Genomic DNA, 21,411 nt, shown 5'->3' with positions numbered 1-21,411 from the left:
TTATTCCTTTTTTGCTTATTTACTTTTCATTTTTCATTATCTAGGCTAGGATCTCAGAACAATGCTAACTAATAGCAGTAATAGAATTTTTGAAATGTTTTCATCTCTGTTTAGGAATTCCTTTAGTTTTCTCAAGTACAATACTTGCTATGTATTTCTTTATAGATTTATTTTTTTTTTTAGAGAACAAGAAAGAGAAAGCACAGGAGCAGGAGAGTTAGAAGGAGAGGGAGAGAGAATCTCAACCAGACTTTGTGCTGAGCGAGGAGCCAGACGCAGGGCTCGATCTCATGATCCTTAGATCTCTACCTGAGCCAAAACCAAGTCAGACTCATAATCAACTGGGCCACCTCAGCACCCCTGCTCTATGTTTTAATTGTTTTTATGAAGTTAAAAGATTCATCCTTCTATTGCTAATAATTACTGTGTACAGTAAGTACCACTGTTACTCTGTGTGGGATATTGTTCTAATTATTCTAAGTCACATGTGCATTAACTCATTTAATCCCAACAATTCTGAGGCAAATTATTTTTATCCCCAATTTACAGATAGGTAAATGGAGGCACAGGGTATTAAACAGCATTCTCAGAGTTTTACAGTGGTAATTGGCAGAGTCAAGAACTTGAACCACAGAGCCTATGGCTTTCACCGTTGCACCAAAGTACCTCTTTTTCTACTTACTAAGAGGTTCTTTGTTTATTTATAAAGAAGTTGTATGGAATTACGCTTTTTGGCATCTCTCAAAATGATCATGTTATTTGTTCAATTATTTTAACTTTAAAGAATTACATTTCTTATCTAATGATGACCATTCTCAAAATGGTAGAATGAATCCTGTTTGGTTTTGATAATTTATAATTTTTTAAGCTATACTGCCATATTCAGTTTGTTAATTTTTTAAAAAAGATTTTATTTATTTATTTTATAGAGATCACAAGTGGGCAGAGAGATAGGCAGTGAGAGAACAGGGGAAGCAGGCTCTCTGCCAAGCAGAGAGCCTGATGCAGGGCTTGATCGCAGGACCCTGAGATCATGACCTGAGCTGAAGGCAGAGGCGTAACCCACTGAGCCACCCAGGCACCCCTGCTAATATTTTAGTTAGCATCCTTTACTATTACAGTCACAAGTAAAATTGAGTTGTATTTTTGTTACATTATCCTTAACCCATTTGAATTCCAATTTTATGCCAGCCTTATGGAATAAATTCAGAGCCTTTTATCCTTTTCTGTGCTATGAAATTTTTTTTTAATTTATTTTTTTTTTCAGTTTTCCAAAATTCATTGTTTATGCACCACACCCAGTGGTCCATGCAATACGTGCCCTCCTTAATACCCACCACCAGGCTCACCCAACTCCACACTCTCCTCCCCTCCAAGACCCTCAGTTTGTTTCTCAGAGTCCACAGTCTCTCTTGGTTTGTCTCCCCCTCCGATTTTCCCCCACTCACTGCTCCTCTCAATCTCCCAGTGTCTTCCATGTTTTAACATCTTGTCTGCTATTTAAAAGTTTAATGAGGGGCACCTGTGTGGCTCAGTGGGTTAAAGCCTCTGCCTTCAGCTCAGGTCATGATCCCAGGGTCCTGGGATCGAGCCCCACATCCGGCTCTCTGCTCTGACGGGAGCCTGCTTCCTTCTCTCTCTGCCTGCCTCTCTGCCTACTCGTGATCTCTGTCTGTCCAATAAATAAAAAATAAATAAATATTTAAAAGTTTAATGAAACTCATTCATAAAACCATTTAGTAGTTCTTTCAGGGACAGAACTTTAACAGCCTGTTTAATTTCAATGTGTTATTGGTCTCTGGGCACCTTGGGAGGCTCCGGTGGTTAAGCATCTGCCTTTGGCTCGATCGACTCCCACATAGGGCCCCCTGCTCAGTGGACCCCTGCTTCTCCCTCTCCCAATGCTGCTCTCCCTCCTTGTGCTCTCTCACTCTCTGTCAAATAAATAAATAAAATCTTAAAGGAAAAAAAAGTGTTTATTGGTCTCCTATTTCTCCTTCTTAAACCAGTTTCCATAATTAATTGTCCTTGAAAATTACTCATTTTATTAGGTATTTAAATTTATTGGTATGAAGTCACTTATTCTGGTCTCTTAAATTTTAAAATGTCCTCTGAATATTGGCTGTTAAACTTTTTCTCTTATTTTGCTTGTATGTGTCTTCTTACTTTGTTGTTTGATTTGACTTGCTGGAAACTTGTCCATTTTATTTGTCTCTTCAAAAACCTAGTTCTTAGATACATTTCATCTACTCTTTTCTACCTTTTTATTACATTAAATTCTGCCTTTGTTTCTATTTTAATAGTCTACTAACAGTGGATTATTGGTTAAGGACCATATTATAATTTATATATACATTGCAGTGGAAAAATTGGTATTAATTTTTTCTCACATCTTTTTTTTCAAGTGTACAATTCAACAGTTTTTAATATATTCACAAAATCATGTAATGATACCGTTATCCAGAATTAGAACACTGTCTACAACATCTTCATCACGCTCTCCCCAAAAACTTCATACCCGTGAACACTTACTCTCCATTTTTCCCTTTCCTTAACCCCTGGTAACCTCTAGTCTGTTTTCTCTATATGGTTTTACTTCTTCTGGACTTTTTATATAAATAGAATTCTACAATATGAGGCCTCTATGTCTGGCTTCTTTCACTTAGCATAACATTTCCAAGGGTCACCCATGTGATAGCATGTATTTCATTCCTTTTTATGGCTGAATCATAACTTCATTGTATATGTCTACCATGTTCTGTTTACCCACTCAAAATTTGATGGGCATCATGTAGTGTGTTCCCACTTTTTGGCTATTATGAATAATGCTGCAAATATTCATGTACATGTTTCTGTGTGGACATACATTTTTATTTATCTTGGGAATATGTTTAGAAGTGGAATGCTGGGATATAGGGGAACTTCTTGAGGCACTGCCAGAACTGTTTCCAATGCAGCTGTACCATTTTACATTCCCACACAATTCTTAATTAGAACCCAGTTGAGGGTTCCAATTTCTCCAAATCCTTGCCAACATTTGTTATTGTCAATCTTTTTTTTCCCCTTGTCTGTTGAGTTGTCTTGACCTTACTAAAAATTAATTGAGCATAAATGGTTTATTTCTGGACTCTCAGTTCTGTTCCATTGATCAATATTTTTGTCTTTACACCAGTATACCACACAGTCTTGGTTTAGCATAGTTTACAGCCAGTTTTTTGTCTTTACACCAGTATACCACACAGTCTTGGTTTAGCATAATTTTACAGCAAGTTTTTGAAATCAGAAGTTTGAGTCCTCCATTCAAGATGTTTTTGGGTCTTCTAGATCTTTTCATATGAGTTTTAGAATCAGCTTATCAGTTTCTGCAGTTAAAATGAAAGACTCTCAGGGCTCCTGGATGGCTCAGGTAAGCACCCAACTCTTGATTTTGGCTCAGGTCATGATCATCAGGGTCATGGAATTGAATCTCACAGTGGGCTCCTCACTGAGTAGGAGTAGCTGAATAGCTGGGAGTCTGCTGGAGAGTGTCTCTTGCCTTCTCTCTCTGCTCCTCCTTCCCCCTTTCTCTCTCTTTAAAAAAATTAAAAATAAAAATTTTAAAAAGACCATTGGAATTTTTATAGGGATTGTGTTGAATTTGTAGATCGGTTTTGGGAGTATTGCCGTATTAACAATATTAAGTCTTCTGATCAATGAACACAGTATTTTTCCCCATATATTTTTTTTTAAATTAAGCATGTATTGGAAAGATTCAAAAATTTCCATCCTTATTGTCTTTAAGCAGTGTGTGATAGTTTTTAATGTGAAAGTCTTAAATTTATTAAATTTTTTCTTAAGTATTCTATTTGATGCTATTTGTAAATGGAATTCTTTACTTAATTGCATTCTTGAATTGTGCTTTGCTGGTCTATAAAGAGATAATCAGTTCTTGGTCTTGTGTCCTGTTGATCCTGTTTATTACCTTTAAATGCATATCTTTTGCTTTCTTTTTATTTATTTTTATTTTTCCTAACTTCTTGAGTCTGTGCGTATTAGGCCACTTAGCTTCATTTTTTTCTAACTCATTATAAGGCTATACACTTTTTTCCTAATTATGATTTTAGCCAAAAACATCTTGTGTATTGTATTTGTGATTTATTTCTAATTCATTGATTTTCTTATTAATCCAGTAATTTATGATTTTCAAGTGTTTGGGGGGTTATATTTTTGTTGTTAATACTTTGGCATTGAGACTGGAGTTCATATCTGGTAGGGTTTTTCTTTTGGAGTTTACTGATACTTTTCTGATTTTGTTAAGACTGCTCCACAAGTAGCAAAGTGGGAATACTTACTGCGTAAAACCCCAAATAAACCATTTGGGACCAGATTGTCCTGGGTTTTTTGAACACAGTAGATAGAATACATTCCATAAGATTAGCCTTCCTCTGACTGCCTGTATAGTGAGTTTCGTGCTATTTTAGCTCATTTGGAAATATTTTTAAATGTCTTTCAGCCACAAATAAGAAGAGTAATTCACCCAAGCCAGCTCGGTCCAGTATAGCAGGTAGTCTGTCACTTAGAAGAGCAATAGACTCTGGGGAAAATAGCCGTTCAAAGGGAGACTGTCAAACTCTATCCGAAGGTAAATTTGGAGAGCTTAAAATATAATTTCATGGGTAGGTGTTTGTTATTTAAAACTGATCTCATGGTGTACATAGGTTTAGACCTTTAAAGGCACCAACAATGCTGAAACTTGTTTCAAAAGTTCCTTGATCTCACAAGAGAACAGACCCATCCCTAGAAAATGCAGCCGTTAGGGGCTCCTGGGTGGCTCAGTCCTTAAGTGTCTGCAGCTCACGTCATGATTCCAGGGTCCTGGGATCGAGCCCCACATCAGGCTCCCTGCTCCGTGGGAAGCCTGCTTCTCCCTCTCGCACTCCCCCTGCTTGTGTTCCCTCTCCCGCTGTGTCTCTCTCTGTCGAATAAATAAATAAAATCTTTAAAAAAAAAAATAAAGAAAAAGAAAATCCAGCCATTAGACTGCATACCTGGATTCCTTGATTTTTAAATATTTGGCATAAAAAAACTGGGATAAATTTTTTAATTGGTTTGAGTTTTCCTGCAGTTTAAAAATGTTTATGTAGTGAGCTATTCTAAAGTGGAGACTAAAGAGCTTTTGTTTGGCTTCTTTCTGAGAATCCCTTTTCTTTTCTGTAGGCTCCCCAGGAAGCTCTCAGTCTGGGAGCAGGCACAGTTCTCCCCGAGCCTTAACACAGAGCACCATCAGTGATATTTTGCCGAAATCTGAAGACCGGCAGTGTCAAGCTTTGGATTCGGATGCTGTTGTGGTTGCAGTTTTCAATGGTTTACCTGCTGTTGAGAAGAGGAGGAAAATGGTCACCTTGGGGTAAGTTCTTTCGTTTATGTAATGGAATAATAACTAATAGCTTTGTTTGACACTTTTTAAGTCTACATCGTAATAATGAATAAAATAAATTTCTACTTTGTTAATTTTTTAGTGGACAAAGTTTATTGTATTAAAAGCCATAAAGTATCAGAGACCTTTTTTCATGAGTGGAATGATAGGAGATCGTATCAGACATTCAGTTATATTAGAGATCATTTTCACTAAAGTGTGTAACCTTGTGTGAATTCTGCCTTGTGAGTTTTTGATGTACGTGTCAGCTTTTTGTACGTGTCAGCTTTTGCTTTTTTTTTCCCCTGTCGCCACACTTTTCAAAGACATTTGTGCTGGGTTGTTTTACGCCATAGGTCTTATGTGCATATTTTGTACGTACAAAGCACTTCTGGCAGTTTTATTTTAACACTGCTTTTGTACTTTTATCTCACCTATTTTCTCTTCTCTTATGAAAATGTCTTTGAAACTCAGAGTTGGAATTTCTCAAAAGGATATACTGTATGGCAGTTGTGACCTTTATCTCTCGCCCAGGAAACATAAACTCAAATCCCAGCCATGTCAATTAAACTTCCATCCATTAAAAAGATAGAGTGGTTATGGAATGTATTATTTGTGAATGTGCTAGATGAGCCATTACTATCCATCTGCTGACCTATTTATGGATATTAAATATATTTCTAAGTTTAAACAATGGAATAGTTCTACCTTGGAGACTTTGGGGAAAAAAAACTTTGATTTAAATTTAGAGAGAGATTAACATCCCTAAGTTTACCTCATTTAAACAGTTAGAGGGTCTGGATAATTACCAAATGTGAAAGAACAGTTGGTATGATTTAGTTTTGTTTTAGCAGTGGGAAAGTGTTACAATTATTCGGATTGTCTAGTCCTTCCCATTACCTACCCTGATTTTATACATATTCCTTTCAGGCTGAAGCTACAACTAGCTTTTATATTTTGTTTTGGAGATTTTATATCTGCCTTTAGTCATAGCAATTAAATGTATATGAACATAGACTTTTTTTCTAGACTGTAAAATCCTCTATAAATACCCGCAGCTCTTAGCTATTACCCTCATTTTACAGTTAATTGTATTGCTAGCCTGGCTTATGTGGTGTTTTCTAATGTGTCTTTTTTTCCTTGCCTGATTTAAAGTAGTTTGTAAGCAAAAATTTTAAATACTAAGTGGTTCAAAAATGGAAGTAAAAAAGAATATTAAGTGAAATCACCCTCATCTTTGTCTCCCATCTGCTTCGTTTTCCGGCTCCTTGTCCACACATATCCCTGCTGTTTTTAATTTTTTGTATATGCTGTGTCTTCTCAGTTTTATGCATATTTAAGCAACTGTGACTGTATAGCTTTTTTAATACAAAATTTACACCATATTTTCTCAGTCCTTGTCAATGAGAACATATTATTTAGGATTTCTATTTTTATCTTTTAATCAAAATTTTTATTGAGATAATTAGATGTTCACATAAAATTCTAAGAAATAATAGAAATCCTATGCACTTTACCCAGTTTCCCCTAACGATGATGTTTTGCAAAACTGATACAATATCACAACCAGGATACTGACATTGATACAATCTATCATTTTCTAATCTTTTACTGTGGGTCTATTCGTGAATTTTTTAAAAAAAACAATACTTGGAAATCAGTATTAAACACCAATGCCATATACCGTAGTTTCATGCTCAGTTTCAGGACAAGAAGAAAATATATATTGTATCACTGACTAGTTATAAAAAAATACCAGGTTGTTTTCTCCCTTGAGGGCTAATGCTAAAGGAGGTCGTCTGGAAGGAATGCAAATGACTGCTTTGGAAAATAATTCTGAAACTGGGGAATTACAACCTGTACTACCTGAAGGAGCTTCAGCTGCGCCTGAGGAAGGTATGGAATGATAAAGTTGGTGGGAGGTGGGAATAATGATTTTTTTGGTGTGTTGGTGTGGGGAGTAGTTAAAAAAGTTATTGAAACCTCCAACATGCTTACCATCCAACATGCTTGATCTGAATACAGCATTTATTGTACGACTGAATTTGATTTACTAGGACATTGAGCACAGAGGAAGGCAAAGTGGGTGACTGACTACATAAAAGGACATGTCTTACTTAGAAGGGAGGTTTACAGGTTGGTGGGAGGAATCTGCAGATAGTTCATCTGCTCATTCAATAAATGTGTTAAGCCACCTACATGACAGGCATTCAATTTGCTAGATATGCAAAGATGAGATTAGATATGTTCATGGGCTTAGGGAAAATGCATGAAGCAACTAATTATAATATTAAGTGTTAAGTACTTTGTCTTTTAAAGTCAGTCTTTTTTTTTTTTAAGATTTTATTTATTTGATAGAGCATGAGCAGGACAGGTCGGTGGGGAGCTGGCGTGGGATGGGGACAGGCAGAGGGAGAGGGACAAGCAGACTCCTTGCTGAGCCAGGAGCCTGAGATCATGACCTGAGCTGAAGTTAGACACTTAACTGACTGAGCCACGCAGGCGCCCTAAAGTCAGTCTTGATTAATATTTGTAAAATTTGGGGTGCCTGGGTGGCTCAGTGGGTTAAGCCTCTGCCTTCGACTCAGGTCATGATCTTAGAGTCCTGGGATCGAGTCCCACATCTGGCTCTCTGCTCAACAGGGAGCCTGCTTCCTCCTCCTCTCTCTCTCTGCCTGCCTCTCTGCCTACTTGTGATTTCTGTCAAATAAATAAATAAAATCTTTAAAAAAAATTTGTAAAATACAGAACTATTCCAAACTCTAACCATTTAAAAAAAAATCCTTTATGGTAACGGACTTCAACTCTGGCCCTTCATTCTCAGTTACATTTTCAGTATTCTGTGTGTTCTTCCAGGTTTATCATTCTTTATCTAAAAGCATAGGAGACATTTTGTAATATCGAGTAGCAGAGGTGTTTGGGGGTTTTTTTGTTTTTGTTTTTTTAAGATTTTATTATTTACTTGAGAGAGAGCATGCGTGAGTTGGGAGGAGGAGAAGAGCAGAGGGAGAAAGACAAGCTGACTCTGCACTGAGTGCAGAGCCTGACAGGGCTTGATATCAGGACCCTGAGGTGGTGATATGAGCTGAAATCAAGAGTTAGATGCTTAACTGACTGAGCCACTCAGGTGCCCCAGAACGTATTTTGAAATAAAACTATGTGTTTAAAAAAAAAAAAAAAAAAAAGACTGTGTTTTGCCATTGTTGGGTCCTTTATATGTTAACTGAAAAGGATGTCAACTTTATTAATAATATTCGGCATTGAAAATTTTTTTCCCATTTCTCTGAAACACTGCCACCTTTCACTTCTGTACTCATTTGAATTTTAATGATTGCTGAACTGTAGTTCAAAGCAAATATTCAGGTGCCACCATTTACCTCTGGCTGCCCTGTGAGAGGGTGTGTGGGTGGTGGCATTTTTAGGTTTTTCAGTTAAAGAATACTAAACACTCTCCTCTAGGTTGATGCTCCTGCGGCAGCCAGCATTACTTCACTAGAAGAGATTAAATTAAAAGGATTTTTAAAGTGAAGTGTTGATTGTTAAAACATTAAGATACAAATATTTTGATTTAAAGTCTTTAAGAAAGGGCACCTGGGTGGCTCAGTGGGTTAAAGCCTCTGCCTTCGGCTCAGGTCATGATCCTCAAGTCCTAGGATCAAGCACTGTGTCAGGAGCCCTGCTTAGCCAGAAGCCTGCTTCTCCCTCTCCCACTTCTCCTGTTTGTGTTCCCTATCTCACTGTCTCTGTCAAATAAATAAATAAAATCTTAAAAAAAAAATAAAAAGAATGAAAGATCATCCTAAGGGATGAGTACAAATTAGCCAGGTGAAAACTAGTGAAAGTTGAGGCCGGAGTAGAAACAGAGGACGGATCATGAAGAGTTACGTTGGATGTCCAGCTAAAATTTGGACTTTGTCCTTTAGGATCTAAGCAAAAAGTGAGATAATAAAATTCTGTTTTTAAATTCCTATTTTAGCTGTATTGTAGGGAATGGATTTGGAGTGGGGATGTGGAACTCTAGGGGCAGGGAAACTGGCAAGAAGTATGTTAAATCACTTTTGGTGAGATTTGGACTTAATTTCAGCCTTCAACTCATAAATGCACATTATCGCAGCACCCAGAATGCTGAAAGTTTTTTTTTCTTTTTAAAGATTTTATTTATTTGACAAATCACAAGTACACAGAGAGGCAGGTGAGGGGGAAGCAGGCTTACCGCTGAGCAGAGAGCCCGATGCGGGCTCGATCCCAGAACCCTGGGATCATCACCTGAGCTGAAGGCGGAGGCTTAGCCCACTGAGCCACCCAGGTGCCCCACCCTGAAAGTTTTTGACATCAGTTTCATTTCTTACTTAGAGCTAATCTTTGACAGCTTATCACAAACTAGAGAAAGCCATTTGCTTGGCAACATTTAGGATCTACCATGTACTTGAAATGCTGAGATTTAGAGTTAAGTGGTCCGTGTGACCCAGTAAGAAATTTTCTTTTATATAAGGAGCGGTATGATATAAAGAACCTAGAGCTGAGTGAGAAAACTGGCTGTAAACATGCAGATCAACAGTGCCACGGAAGTACAACCTTGTGGTTCATTGGTGTCTAAACAGCTTGTTTACCATTAGAGTCCCAGGGTAGGCACTGAGAAGCCTAACTGAGAAGTTACTGAGAAGGCTGGAAGAAGGGAATATAGTGGATGACAGTAGGAGCTCTGAGCCTTTTGGAATCTACTTTGTGAAGGAGAATGGGGCCTTACTCACAGATGTAGTAGTAGTATTCTATCAACAGGAAGCAATTCTCAAGAAACCTTTATTTTTCACACCAGTAAGCCTTGGTAGAAAGTTGAGTGGGCTTGTCTTGTATCCATGGTTGGGAAACACAGGACTCTATTTGAGCAGAATTCCTAAGAGAAAATTTTCTGTGTCAGATGCCTATAGGTAAGTCTGTCTGTGGTGTCTCTGTCACATCTGTCTGAAGAAACTTTAAAATAAAGTTTCTTTGTTGTTGGTTACAGGGAATTTGGGACTACTAAGGTGGTTTTCTTAAATGTTTGTGCACATCAATGAAACACGACTTCTTAGACATGTCAGGCATCAGCAGGCCTTTTCCTAAGTGGGACCATCTGGGACAACCTGGTGTTAATTTTGTTGTTTAATGGCTTGATACGGAAAAGCTTGACACCACCCCCATCCCTGCTGCTGCTGCCAGTTGATACCCTCCCTGCAGAACCCCTAAAGTAGATCAGTGTCTTCCTGTTCAGCCTAAGACTGGAGAGTGTGCTCTGATTGAGTTTCTATTTAAGTAGGACAGATGTCCTTTCGATTAAGTCAAGAATGTCAATACACTCATCCCAGGGAAAAGCCATGGTATGCCTGTTAAAATCTTAATGGCACCCTATCTAAAAGAGGAATACAAAGTCTGATGCTACCCCCTAACTGATCCCTTTTGGGATACTGGTTAAGAGATTTTAATAGAGGGGGCGCCTGGGGCACCTGGGTGGTGCAGTCACTTATGCATCTAACTCTTGGTTTTGGCTCAGGTCATGATCTCAGGGCATGAGATCGAGCCCTGCATCAGCCTCTACGCTGGGTGTGGAGCCTCTTAAGATTCTCTTTCCCTCTACCCCCCCCCCCCCCAAAAAGAGAGAAATTTTAATGTAAGTTACAAAAACTCAAATCAGCTGGCTTAAATAAAAGATATATACTCTTTTGTATTAAGATGAAGTCTCACCTAACTGGTAGGGCAGTTTCAGGGTTGGAAAACAGCTGTTTAATTTCCTCAAGAACTCATTTTTCCCCCAATCTTTCACACTGCCATTCTCAGTGAATTGGCTTAGCCTCCCTCAGGTTGGCAAGATGGTTGCTGCCATTTCAAACTTCATATAGAGCCAGTAAAATTCTGGGAATACCGGAGGATTAGTTCATTCCATATATCTCTATCAACAAGGAAAATCTTTGTCAGAGCACCTTAACAACTTCCTAACATCCTCTTATATCTCAGTCACTGGCAAAAAAAGGAAACTTGGCAAAGTCTCAACATTTGGTTTCCCTCCTTGACCCATTCCAAATGGCCACATGGAAGAGGGGAGATAGTTGGACAGTAGTGAAGTTCCATATTAGAAAGGAGCAAGGCAGGTGAAGTAGTAGTGTCTGCTGCATCAGGTGGTTCCTATTTCCCCAGTGTCTGAAATGTGAGCACCTGCGAATAAGGGAGTTAGAAATAAGTGCTGTACTAACAGTCCCAGCTTATAGGGGATGCTCAAAAAATGTGGTAGATTATTGATACAGAAATACTCTACTTCAGCTTTTACTGTAAGTTGCAGATTTTGTTTTCCACATTAACATCTCTGTGGCATCTTACATTTAATAATATCTTGTAATTACTATCAGCAACAGCTAGTTGTGTGAAAACCTACTGACAAATTCTGGTGAGCTTAAGAAAAGTGCAATATTTAGACTGCTTAGAGTTGGTAAAATAACTAGTTTGCTTTAGATACTAGTGGGGAGACATTGCAATATATGGGGCAAGGCACAGCAAATAGCTTGTGACATCAGCTTGCTTGATTTCAGGTGTTTGACTTCATGTGTATTTACTTCCTCCCACTTACTGTGCAGGACCCGTTGACTCAGTAGGCCAGCTACTAAGCTAGGTGTGAGGAGACCAATTTTTCTTTGTCATTACATTCACAAAGTTAGGGAACCTCCCTAATATGCGTTCGTGGGCCTGTCTGCTACTGTATAAGTAAATTTATGCTACACTTCATAGGAATCCCATGAGTGACATTCCAAGAAATAGGAAGTTTGGGAAACAAAATAATTCCTAAATTGGCATTTCAACGTGTGGTTGTATGTAGTGCTATAAACCTCATTAAAAGTTCTAAATGTTACATTATTTGAATACTACTCAGTAATGTTCACAGCATTTTCTAGTGTTTGAATATTCAATGTAGGCCACAGTTCTTTTAAATACTATAAATTTTTTAAAGATCTGTAATGAGTAAAAAGTTTGAAAGTGAATTTAAAGAATAACTTAAGATTTGAGGAATTCCTGAGAATCCAGAGAATTCCATTTCTTTGTGAATCTGTCTGGAATTCAGAAACACTGGTGCCTGTGCCTGGAAATGTCAATTCAAGTGGCTTTTAGGATTTTCAGCAACAGTTCCATGAACGGCCACAAGGTGGAGGTGGTGCTTCGTGGAAGTAGCTGGTTTTGTCTCTATCACACTTGGCTTTTTACAGCAAATAAGTGGTGGGTTTTTTGTTTTTGTTTTTTTCTTTGCTGAACAAGGAGATTTCAGAAATACCTACATCCAGCCTATGTCTTCTAAATACTTAAGGAAAAGTAGTACTACACAAACTCCTCTTGAAAACAGAAGGGGAAGAATTTACCCATAAAGCCGTCTGGGGATACTGTTCTCTTTGTTACAAATTCTTTTAACTACAAGCTCTATTTCTTTAGTAGTTAAAAATACGTATTTACATTGTCTTTTTTTTTTTTTTTTTTACCTGAGTGACCTTTGGTAGTTTGTATCTATCAAAGAATTTGTTCCTCTCATCTATATTCTTGATTTCATGAACATCAAGTTATTTATTGTTTCCTTATTATTTTAATGTCTGTAGAATCTGTTGTGATGTCACCTCTTTCATTCCTGATATTAGTAGTTTTTTTCCCTTTTTCCTTAACCTGCCTAGAAACTTTTCAAGTTTGTTGATCTTTTTAAAGAACTACCTTCTTGTGTCATTGATTTCTTTTTATGTTGTTTTCCTGTTAACTTTATTTATTCTTTACTTCCTTTTATTTGCTTTGACTTTATTTGCTCTTTTTTCTAGTTTCTTAATGTAGATGCTTTGATCATTGAGAGCTTTTGCTTTTCTAATGTAAGTATTTAATAAATCCCCTTTTAAGCACTGCTATAGCCATATCCCCCAAATTTTGATATGTTGTATTTTTATTTTCATTCATTTCAGAATGTGTTTCATTAATTCTGGAAAATTCTCAGCCATTTTCTCTTAATGTATTGTCTCTCCTTTGTTATTTTTCCTGTCTCTGTGGCAGTCTATTTGACACAATTGGAACTATTACCATTTAGTCCCTTAAATTTTAACCACTTTTTTATGATTTTTATCTCCTGTTTTTTAAACATTCTGTTTAATTTCCTCAGTTCTCTCTTTAAATTTGCTGACCTCTTTTTCAATCTTATTTAAATCCATCTATTAATATTTAAACTCCAATGACTGTATCTTTCATTTCTAGAAAGTATGGGTAGTAATTTTTATTTTTTTTTTTTGTGTAGTAATTTTAAAAAATGCATCCTTGCCTTTTCCACATTTGACAGGTCATTATTTCAATTTATGAATATCCTTCTATTTGTATATCTGCTTGACCCTTATTTCGGGTGTTTGTTTTGTAAATTTTGATTGGAACATACCTTTTAGAGATTCTTTTTCTTTCCCACCTACCACACCCCTAAAAAAAATCTTTTCTTTTTTCCTCCCCAACTGTGATAATTCTTATTATTATTATAAGGATTGTGGAAGCTTTCCTCCAGAGGTGGTGTTTTTGGTTTGCTTGTTTGTTTTTTAGTGCTTCAAGAGTGTTCACTGATGTTTGCTGATTGTCTTTACCTGGCTCTTCATATGCTGAAGTAATTTGGGATAGTATCCTGAGTATTTTTAATATGATATTATGAGATTCTGGGTTAAATCCCTCAGTTTGGTAGCACTTCAGGTTCTGGTGTACATCAATATGCCTCTTCCTATTTACCTTTCAGAGTCCTTAAATAACTGCTTTATGGGACTCCTGGGTGGCTCAGTTGTTCGAGCATCCGACTCTTCATTTCTTCTCAGGTCATGATCTCTAGGTCATGAGATCAAGCCTGTGTGGGACTCTGCACCCGGCAGGGAACCTGCTTGAGGATCTTCTCCCTCTGCCCATCTTCCTCCCCCACCTAATTTGGGTGTGCATGCACATGCTCACTCGCTCTCTCTCAAACAAATAAATCTTTAAAAAAGATGTTTAAAAAAATAGCTGTTTCATGCATTCTATACAGGTTTTATAGCTTTGTTCCATGGGAAAGATGGGAAGGAATGTGCTTATTAAATCTTACCTAGAACCTTCCCTCTAGAGATTTTTCTTTTGCTTTATTTAAATAACAGTAGTTCCTGACCAGTTGTTATGTTAATTTCCTGAGACTTGAATCTTTAAATCCCAAACCTAAATTAATCACACAGGCCTTAGTTTGAATTCTGAGATGAGCTGAGTCCACCAGAAACAGACAAGAGACTGTATTTATTCAGAAGGCACTTTTTCTATTCTGGGTTTTTTGTTTGTTTTGTTTGTTTTGTTTTTCACCAAAAATGTCAGCTTTATGCAGGTAGTGAAGTTTCAGTCACTCAACTCCCTTTCTCTGGTGAGTCCAAAGGAACGTTAAAAGATGGTCACTTCATATTCTTCGGAGCTGTGGTAGCATCTGACCCATTAGTTTTCCTTATCTTTATTTGTTCTGTCACCTGTGTATTTACCTTCTCTCCTTTAGATGTGGCTGTTCATTAAGTTAGTATTTTAAGTTCGTATTTTCTCTAGCATTTACAAGGGCTTGTAGCAGAAAGATTTTCAGATTTTCTTGATCACTATCTTGTTGAAACAGAAGTACTTTCTATAGATTTTTTTTTCTTTTAAAAATCAAGTGATGTACATAAGAACAAAATTAGAGGCCCAAATGGGATAATACCTCATTTATTGCTTGAATTACTGGTATTTTTTATACACACATATACAGGTAAATATAAATGTGTCTATATATGTTTTAGGCTAGAAACAACAACATTTATATTGAATCAGGATTCAGGGTCTCTAGAAAAAACTATTCTCGGTATAATGAAGTTAATACTGGTCTCAATTACTACTTGGAGACACTGTAGAAAGGGCAGTTTTAATCTTTGAGAAGAGAAATAAAACCACTGCTCTGAATAACTAAAAAGAACTGAGGTCTGTGCGGTTACTTCTTTATTATCTGTTTGGGGTCTTACATTGGCTTGGGATCCAGTGGAAAATTACTAGGAATCTCGGGTTAGTCGATGAGGAGACTTCCTTTTCCTTTCATTTACAGTGGTTTCTTGTCAGAAACACGTTCTCCCCTTCTTTTCCTGCCAGGGATGAGTAGTGACAGCGATATTGAATGTGACACTGAGAACGAGGAGCAGGAAGAGCACGCCAGCATGGGAGGGTTCGACGACTCTTACATGGCGCAGCCCCCAGATGAAGGTGCAGTACCTGGTGTCCTTTTACAGAGATTAATAAAAGGTCTCTTCTGCCGCTGTCGCTGCTGCTGCTGCTGCTGCTTCTGCTCCTGCTTCTTTGCTGTTTCTGCTGCTTTTTTTTCTTTAATTACGGTCACGTGTGAGAAAACATTCTGTGGGGTAAACTATATGGTGAACCCTGAGAACAGTTTGCTCGGTACTCTCTGGCTGGTCAGACACCTGCCGGCTGCTGCTTGGTGGAGCGGGGCTTGGCAGCCTGCGTTAGTACAGCCTGTGACCTGAGCGTAGCTTTTAGGGTGCATAGAGTTGTTTAAAACAAAAATGAAACTGAGAAGACTTTTCAACAGAGGCAGTTGCCTAAATATTTACTATATGCCCTGGTATAGAAATATTTGTCAACCCCTGGGGAGGGTTCAGATGTTATTAGATGTTATTAGCCTAGCTAATGAGGTAACTTTTCAAAAGTTCAAAAGATTTCTCCTGATTTCTTAGAAATGCGTTTAGTTGATGGAGGCATCATTTTTTTAAATGTCCTCTTCCTCCCAAAATAGTTTTAGGAATAAAACTTACTGAGAGAAAGTCATTGTTAGTATCTTTTTTTTTTAAGATTTTTATTCATTTCATTTGACAGAGATCACAAGTAGGCAGAGAGGCAGGCAGAGAGAGAGGAGGAAGCAGGCTCCCTGCCAAGCAGAGAGCCCGATGCGGGGCTCGATCCCAGGACCCTGGGATCATGACCCGAGCCGAAAGCAGAGGCTTTAACCCACTGAGCCACCCAGGCGCCCCCATTGTTAGTATTTTTGCTTTGTTTTGTTTTAGGAGTACGATCTAATGATTTGATATTACATATACAGTGTGAAATGATGAGCACAGTAGGTTTAGCTAACATCCGTCACCATCGTCAGTATTTTATCCGGAGACCTTCATGACCACTCTGAGCATTCCTCCGCAAGATTTGCTGGAATGACAACATTGTCAGGCTCATGCAGTTGTCAGCTTTTTAATTCTACAGATTTCCCTGGTATTCTAGTGTCTTTTTCAAAACAGAGCTACGCATTGGATGATGATTAAGTATTCCGCTTTTAGTCATTTTCTCTGTTTCTGAAAGAAGCAGACAAATTTTGGGCAAGTTATTTTGAGTGCCGATGGGCTCGTAGTGGTACTTGCATGTATGATTTAATTTGCTTTAAAATACATTTTATGTTTACAGAATTAGTCTTCAGAGTATGTACATCTCCTCATTTCCTTTTCCCTTTTTCAGCTGCTCCCACAGTGTCCCCAGGAGGACAAAGTTAGTGCCTTTCCTATTCTAATTGTGGGTATTACACATTTTACTTTTTCTTGTTTATTTTCCCTTTGTACTTGCTTATACCTGCCTCAGATCACAAATGCTTTGAAGACAGAGGTTTATCTACCACCCAGTACATCTTTATCACTTAAATAATATGCTTGGTAAGATCATTTAAGGACATGGAAAAGAAACTACTGGTGTTTAAAAACTGTTATCTGCTTTAAAATTTTTATCTTAGATACGCATTCCAGTTTTCCTGATGGTGAACAAATAGGCCCTGAAGACCTCAGCTTTAATACTGACGGAAGCGGCGGAAGGTAATTTTCAAATCAAGAGAACTGACTTGCAAGCTACCTTGCCCCTGAGATTTGCTGTAGTTGGTGCTCAAATTGTCATCAGTGAGATAATCAAATTAGGTCTTATTTTTTTCACCATCTCTACCTGAAATAGTAATTCTGAAACTTTAGAAAGTAGTATAATTTGTAGTATGTGACATTAGTACACAGGAAAAAATTAACAGCGTGGGAAGAAGAATTCTGTGTAATGTAATGAATTAGCAGTGTAGTCCTCCAAATCAACTTAGTAAATTAGTATATTCATAAAAGGCAGTTTGTTTACTACCCTAGAAAGGTGATTAACTGCCACACAGTGTACGAAGAGCCCAGTGCATGCGCTCAGTGTCCTGCTAATCTTCGGTGCTCTTCTGTCCGTGGCTAGATGCTCAGTTGTGTTTAAATGACCACCTTTATGTTTTGGGTTTTAATAATAGTTTATAGCTTCATTAATGCCTGTAAATTAGGAAACAGAAAAATGATTTTTTTGTGTAGATTTTGCCCTGTAGATACTTCATGTGATTATCTAAAACAAAACTAGGCTGACTCTCCTCTTTGGAGTATGTTGGCTGACTAAAGTTGATTTATTTACCTATTCTTGTTTGTTCAAGTGCAGGCACACTGATTATTGGCACATAATCTTTCTGTTGTAAAACTTTTAGAAATATAATTTTAAATGAGCGAAGTTCATGTGAATTGGTTGTTTCCCAGTCATACAAACACATGAAAGATCATTTTAAATTACTTCTTTTTTTTCCCTACCTGTTACTAAACAACTATAGTGCAAGAAGCGTTTTAAAACCCTCTTTTCTCTTTTATTTTCATTAGTTGGACATTGGTTTCAGTGTCAGTACATTTAAAGATTCATACATACTGCACAGTGGTTTACACGAAACTGTGGTATAATGTTTACTTTCATGCTCAATCAGCCCAAAATAATTGCCAGACTTCCCACCGTGCTCCTGCATTTGTGTTTGACCCGCTGTACTATTCATGAACGTTCACTGAGAGTTGGTAAGACTGTTGAAGAAGCATGAATCTGATACACATGTGAGAGGAGCCTCATCTACTTCTATTTTACTTATTTCCCATGTCTAATGTCTTGCCAAATGCTGTGATTCATGGTTTGCTTTTGTTCAAAACGGTTCGCACTTTTGTTAATAAAATAAACTTGAGAAAATATCATGCCTCTGCAGTTTATTAAAGTGAGACAGGAAGCTCCTGGGTTGTTTAGTTTGTTGTTGTTGTGGTGGTGGTGGTTGTTGTGTTTTTTTTTTTCTATTCACATTGTCTGTGTATGATAGAGGCTGTTAAGCTGTGCAGACGTTAGTAAATGCGTGGGGAAATTAAGAGACCGACTTAGACTCTTGGTAATATATATGGGTACTTTTTCCTCCTTAGAAGTTAATTGGGAATATTTAAGTACTATAATGTAAGAAGTTTTATATATATACATACATATACATATATGTATATGTATACGTACATATACATATATGTATATATATACATACATATACATATAAGTATTGTATAACTATAATATAAGAAGTAAAAATTTAGGATTCGCTTACAAACATGCTAAGTTTTGGCATGCTGTTGTGTAGTTGTTAGGTAGTTTATCATGTAATAAGATTCTAAGGCATTTCTGATCCATTCTTTAACACATTTCTGTGTCTGTTAGATGGATTGCATTCTGTTGAGATAATTTTTTAATTATTAATCCAACTTTCTCTTAGCCCTGTACTACATTGTAATGGATGAAGTTATAAGAATTTTGCACCTCTACTGTTGAGGGCAAACCATTTTAAGGATTGATTAGTAGATTTTTTAAAATGAGACTCCTCAGTTGGAATCCACAAACACGAATATGATTGACTACTTTGAATCTCTCGCTATGGCTAGCTCTTTTTTTAAACTTGTATTTGATAGAGAACTCAGTGCTTTCCCACGTATCTTTATAATTCTGTTGTTTTCAAAATACAGAAAACTTCGTGTGGTTAAGAACTAAGAAAAGCCCGAGAAAAGACTATGCATTTGGGGAAATTTACTTGTAAATGCTTTTAGCATGGGTGATTTAATCAGGAGTTTCTCTTGGGTCAGTCTATATAGTAGCATTTTGAGGTATCCCTCTGACTTTATTGGGAGGAGGTACACTTTTTTAAATCCAAATGTTGTTAACCTTTGCTCTTTTTTTTTTTTTAAAGATTTTATTTATTTATTTGACAGAGAGAGATCACAAGTAGACGGAGAGGCAGGCAGAGAGAGAGAGAGGGAAGCAGGCTCCCTGCCGAGCAGAGAGCCCAATGCGGGACTCGATCCCAGGACCCTGAGATCATGACCTGAGCCGAAGGCAGCGGCTTAACCCACTGAGCCACCCAGGCGCCCCTTAACCTTTGCTCTTAATTTTCATGACCTTGAGGTTTTTTTTTAGTCTGTGGATTCCCTAGAATGGGATAGTCGTATTTGGACTGTGATATATTTGGATCTTCAGTATTTTTTGGCTTTTCTTAGGCTTTCAAGTTACGTATAAAAACAATCAGTACTGCCCTTATTTTAGATGAATTGAGAGCTGGTTGAAACCCTTTTAATTTGGTAGAATTTGAATTCACTACATCAGCAAGACTCTTTGTTACAGCTGCAGGAAAATTTGAAGGTATTTAGTTCTTTATACTTGCACAAAAACTTTGGAGGGAAAATATTTTGAGCTTAATTGGCATATTCTCCTGTATTTTAGGAACCTATTTGTACCATATTCTGATTCCATATTTAAGAATAAAATCTATTTCTTGAAAAGCAAAAAGTGCAAGTTTCTAAAGAAATATTGAACCTGCTCTCCTGGTATAAAATCATCTATTTCATAATTAAAGTTGACACCAGGTTTTACCAACCTGTTTCAAGAAGAAACTAGTAGGGTAACTAAAGGACAGAATGAGTACTCAGAAGCAGTTCTATTGTGGTAAAGAAAATCATGTCTCTATTGTTGGGCTCCAGCTCACTTCAAGTCATGTTGTTTGAGAATTATAAAATAGTAAGAAATATGCAGCTTGGGGCACCCAGGTGGCTCAGCGGGTTAAGCCTCTGCCTTAGGCTCGGGTCATGGGATCGAGCCTCGCCATGGGGCTCTCTGCTTGGTGGGGAACCTACTTCCCCCTCTCTCTCTGCCTGCCTCTCTGCCTACTTGTGATCTTTCTCTCTGTCAAATAAGTAAATAAAATCTTTTTAAAAAAAAAAAGAAATATGCAGTTTATATAAATTCTCACAGTCCATTGAAGAAGACCTTTGGGAGTCAGTTAACAAGTGTCTGGCATTCTCTCTAGGTAGATAAACTGCTGTCCTTGAGCCAAATCCCTACTGCTCTTTGTTTGTGTAAACAATGGTATTGAAACACAGTTACCATCCTTTCATTTATGGATTATCAGTAGCTGCTTGTGCCCTACAAGTGGAGTAGCTGCTAAGAAAACCTATTGGCCTCACAGCCTGAAGTACTTACTCTCACACCCTTCACAGATAAAATTTGCTGGCCTCTGCTCTGTTGATATTAATGGGAACTTCATGTGTTTTTAGTATAGCGGTTTAGGCTTCTAAAAAGCATGATTTTTAAGTCAAAAAGATAAAACATTTGATTAGTTCTTTTGTGCTTTGTTTTGTGGTATGGGGTGATGGGCAGTTACTATCCCATTACAGAATGAATCATAAACCTGAAAGACCAAAAGATTTCGTCAAAGATGAAGGACCCCTTGGCTTTTAGTAGTGGGATCTTTGAAAAACAGAATTCCTTTCCCAGTTTCTAGCCTTGTTATATGTGAAGTCTGCACCAGATTCCTCAGTGGTGCCAGGAAGCTTTGTGTTTTCCCTCTTCCTTGGTGTGGTGTGCCTGCTTTGGCTCTGCTAGATTGTTGGTAGCTGTGAGTGAGGGAAGAAGTCATGGGAAAAGGTACCAGTTCCTTTTCCCTTTCCCCATTGGTTGTTCATGATCTGGTCTGCAGGAGATTTGGCTCAAAAGCGATCCCTCCCATCTCCACTCCCCCCCCCCCCCCCCCGTAACTGTCATCACCTGCAGTCTGTGCTTCATGAGTTCCTCTGCTCTGCTGCTACTTTCTGGCACTTTGTGTATCCTAACAGTTCCTATCTTTTCTTTTG

The 21,411-nt window shown here is 37.6% G+C and overlaps 1 protein-coding gene across 9 annotated transcripts in view; it reads left to right on the top strand.

The window, feature by feature from the left end:
- Nucleotides 1-21,411, top strand: part of TRIM37 (tripartite motif containing 37) — a 150,483-nt gene that overhangs the window by 121,408 nt on the left and 7,664 nt on the right. The window contains exons 20-25 of one of the 9 annotated variants that reach the window (XM_047708946.1): nt 4,493-4,621; nt 5,176-5,386; nt 7,173-7,291; nt 15,539-15,688; nt 17,175-17,253; nt 18,198-18,436. In XM_047708946.1, the coding sequence (XP_047564902.1) occupies nt 4,493-4,621; nt 5,176-5,386; nt 7,173-7,291; nt 15,539-15,688; nt 17,175-17,253; nt 18,198-18,207 (698 nt within the window). In that variant the 3' untranslated portion in view covers nt 18,208-18,436. Of the gene's footprint in view, nt 1-4,492; nt 4,622-5,175; nt 5,387-7,154; nt 7,292-15,538; nt 15,689-17,174; nt 17,254-18,197; nt 18,437-21,411 lie in introns of those variants that run through there. The other 8 variants (XM_047708944.1, XM_047708952.1, XM_047708950.1 and 5 more) reach the window with 8 other exon arrangements.

The sequence above is a fragment of the Lutra lutra genome, chromosome 16, assembly GCF_902655055.1.
Source record: "Lutra lutra chromosome 16, mLutLut1.2, whole genome shotgun sequence".
Taxonomy (NCBI): domain Eukaryota; kingdom Metazoa; phylum Chordata; class Mammalia; order Carnivora; family Mustelidae; genus Lutra; species Lutra lutra.
The sequence above is the reverse complement of the archived record's forward strand: the minus strand, read 5'-3'. Positions and strand labels throughout refer to the sequence as shown.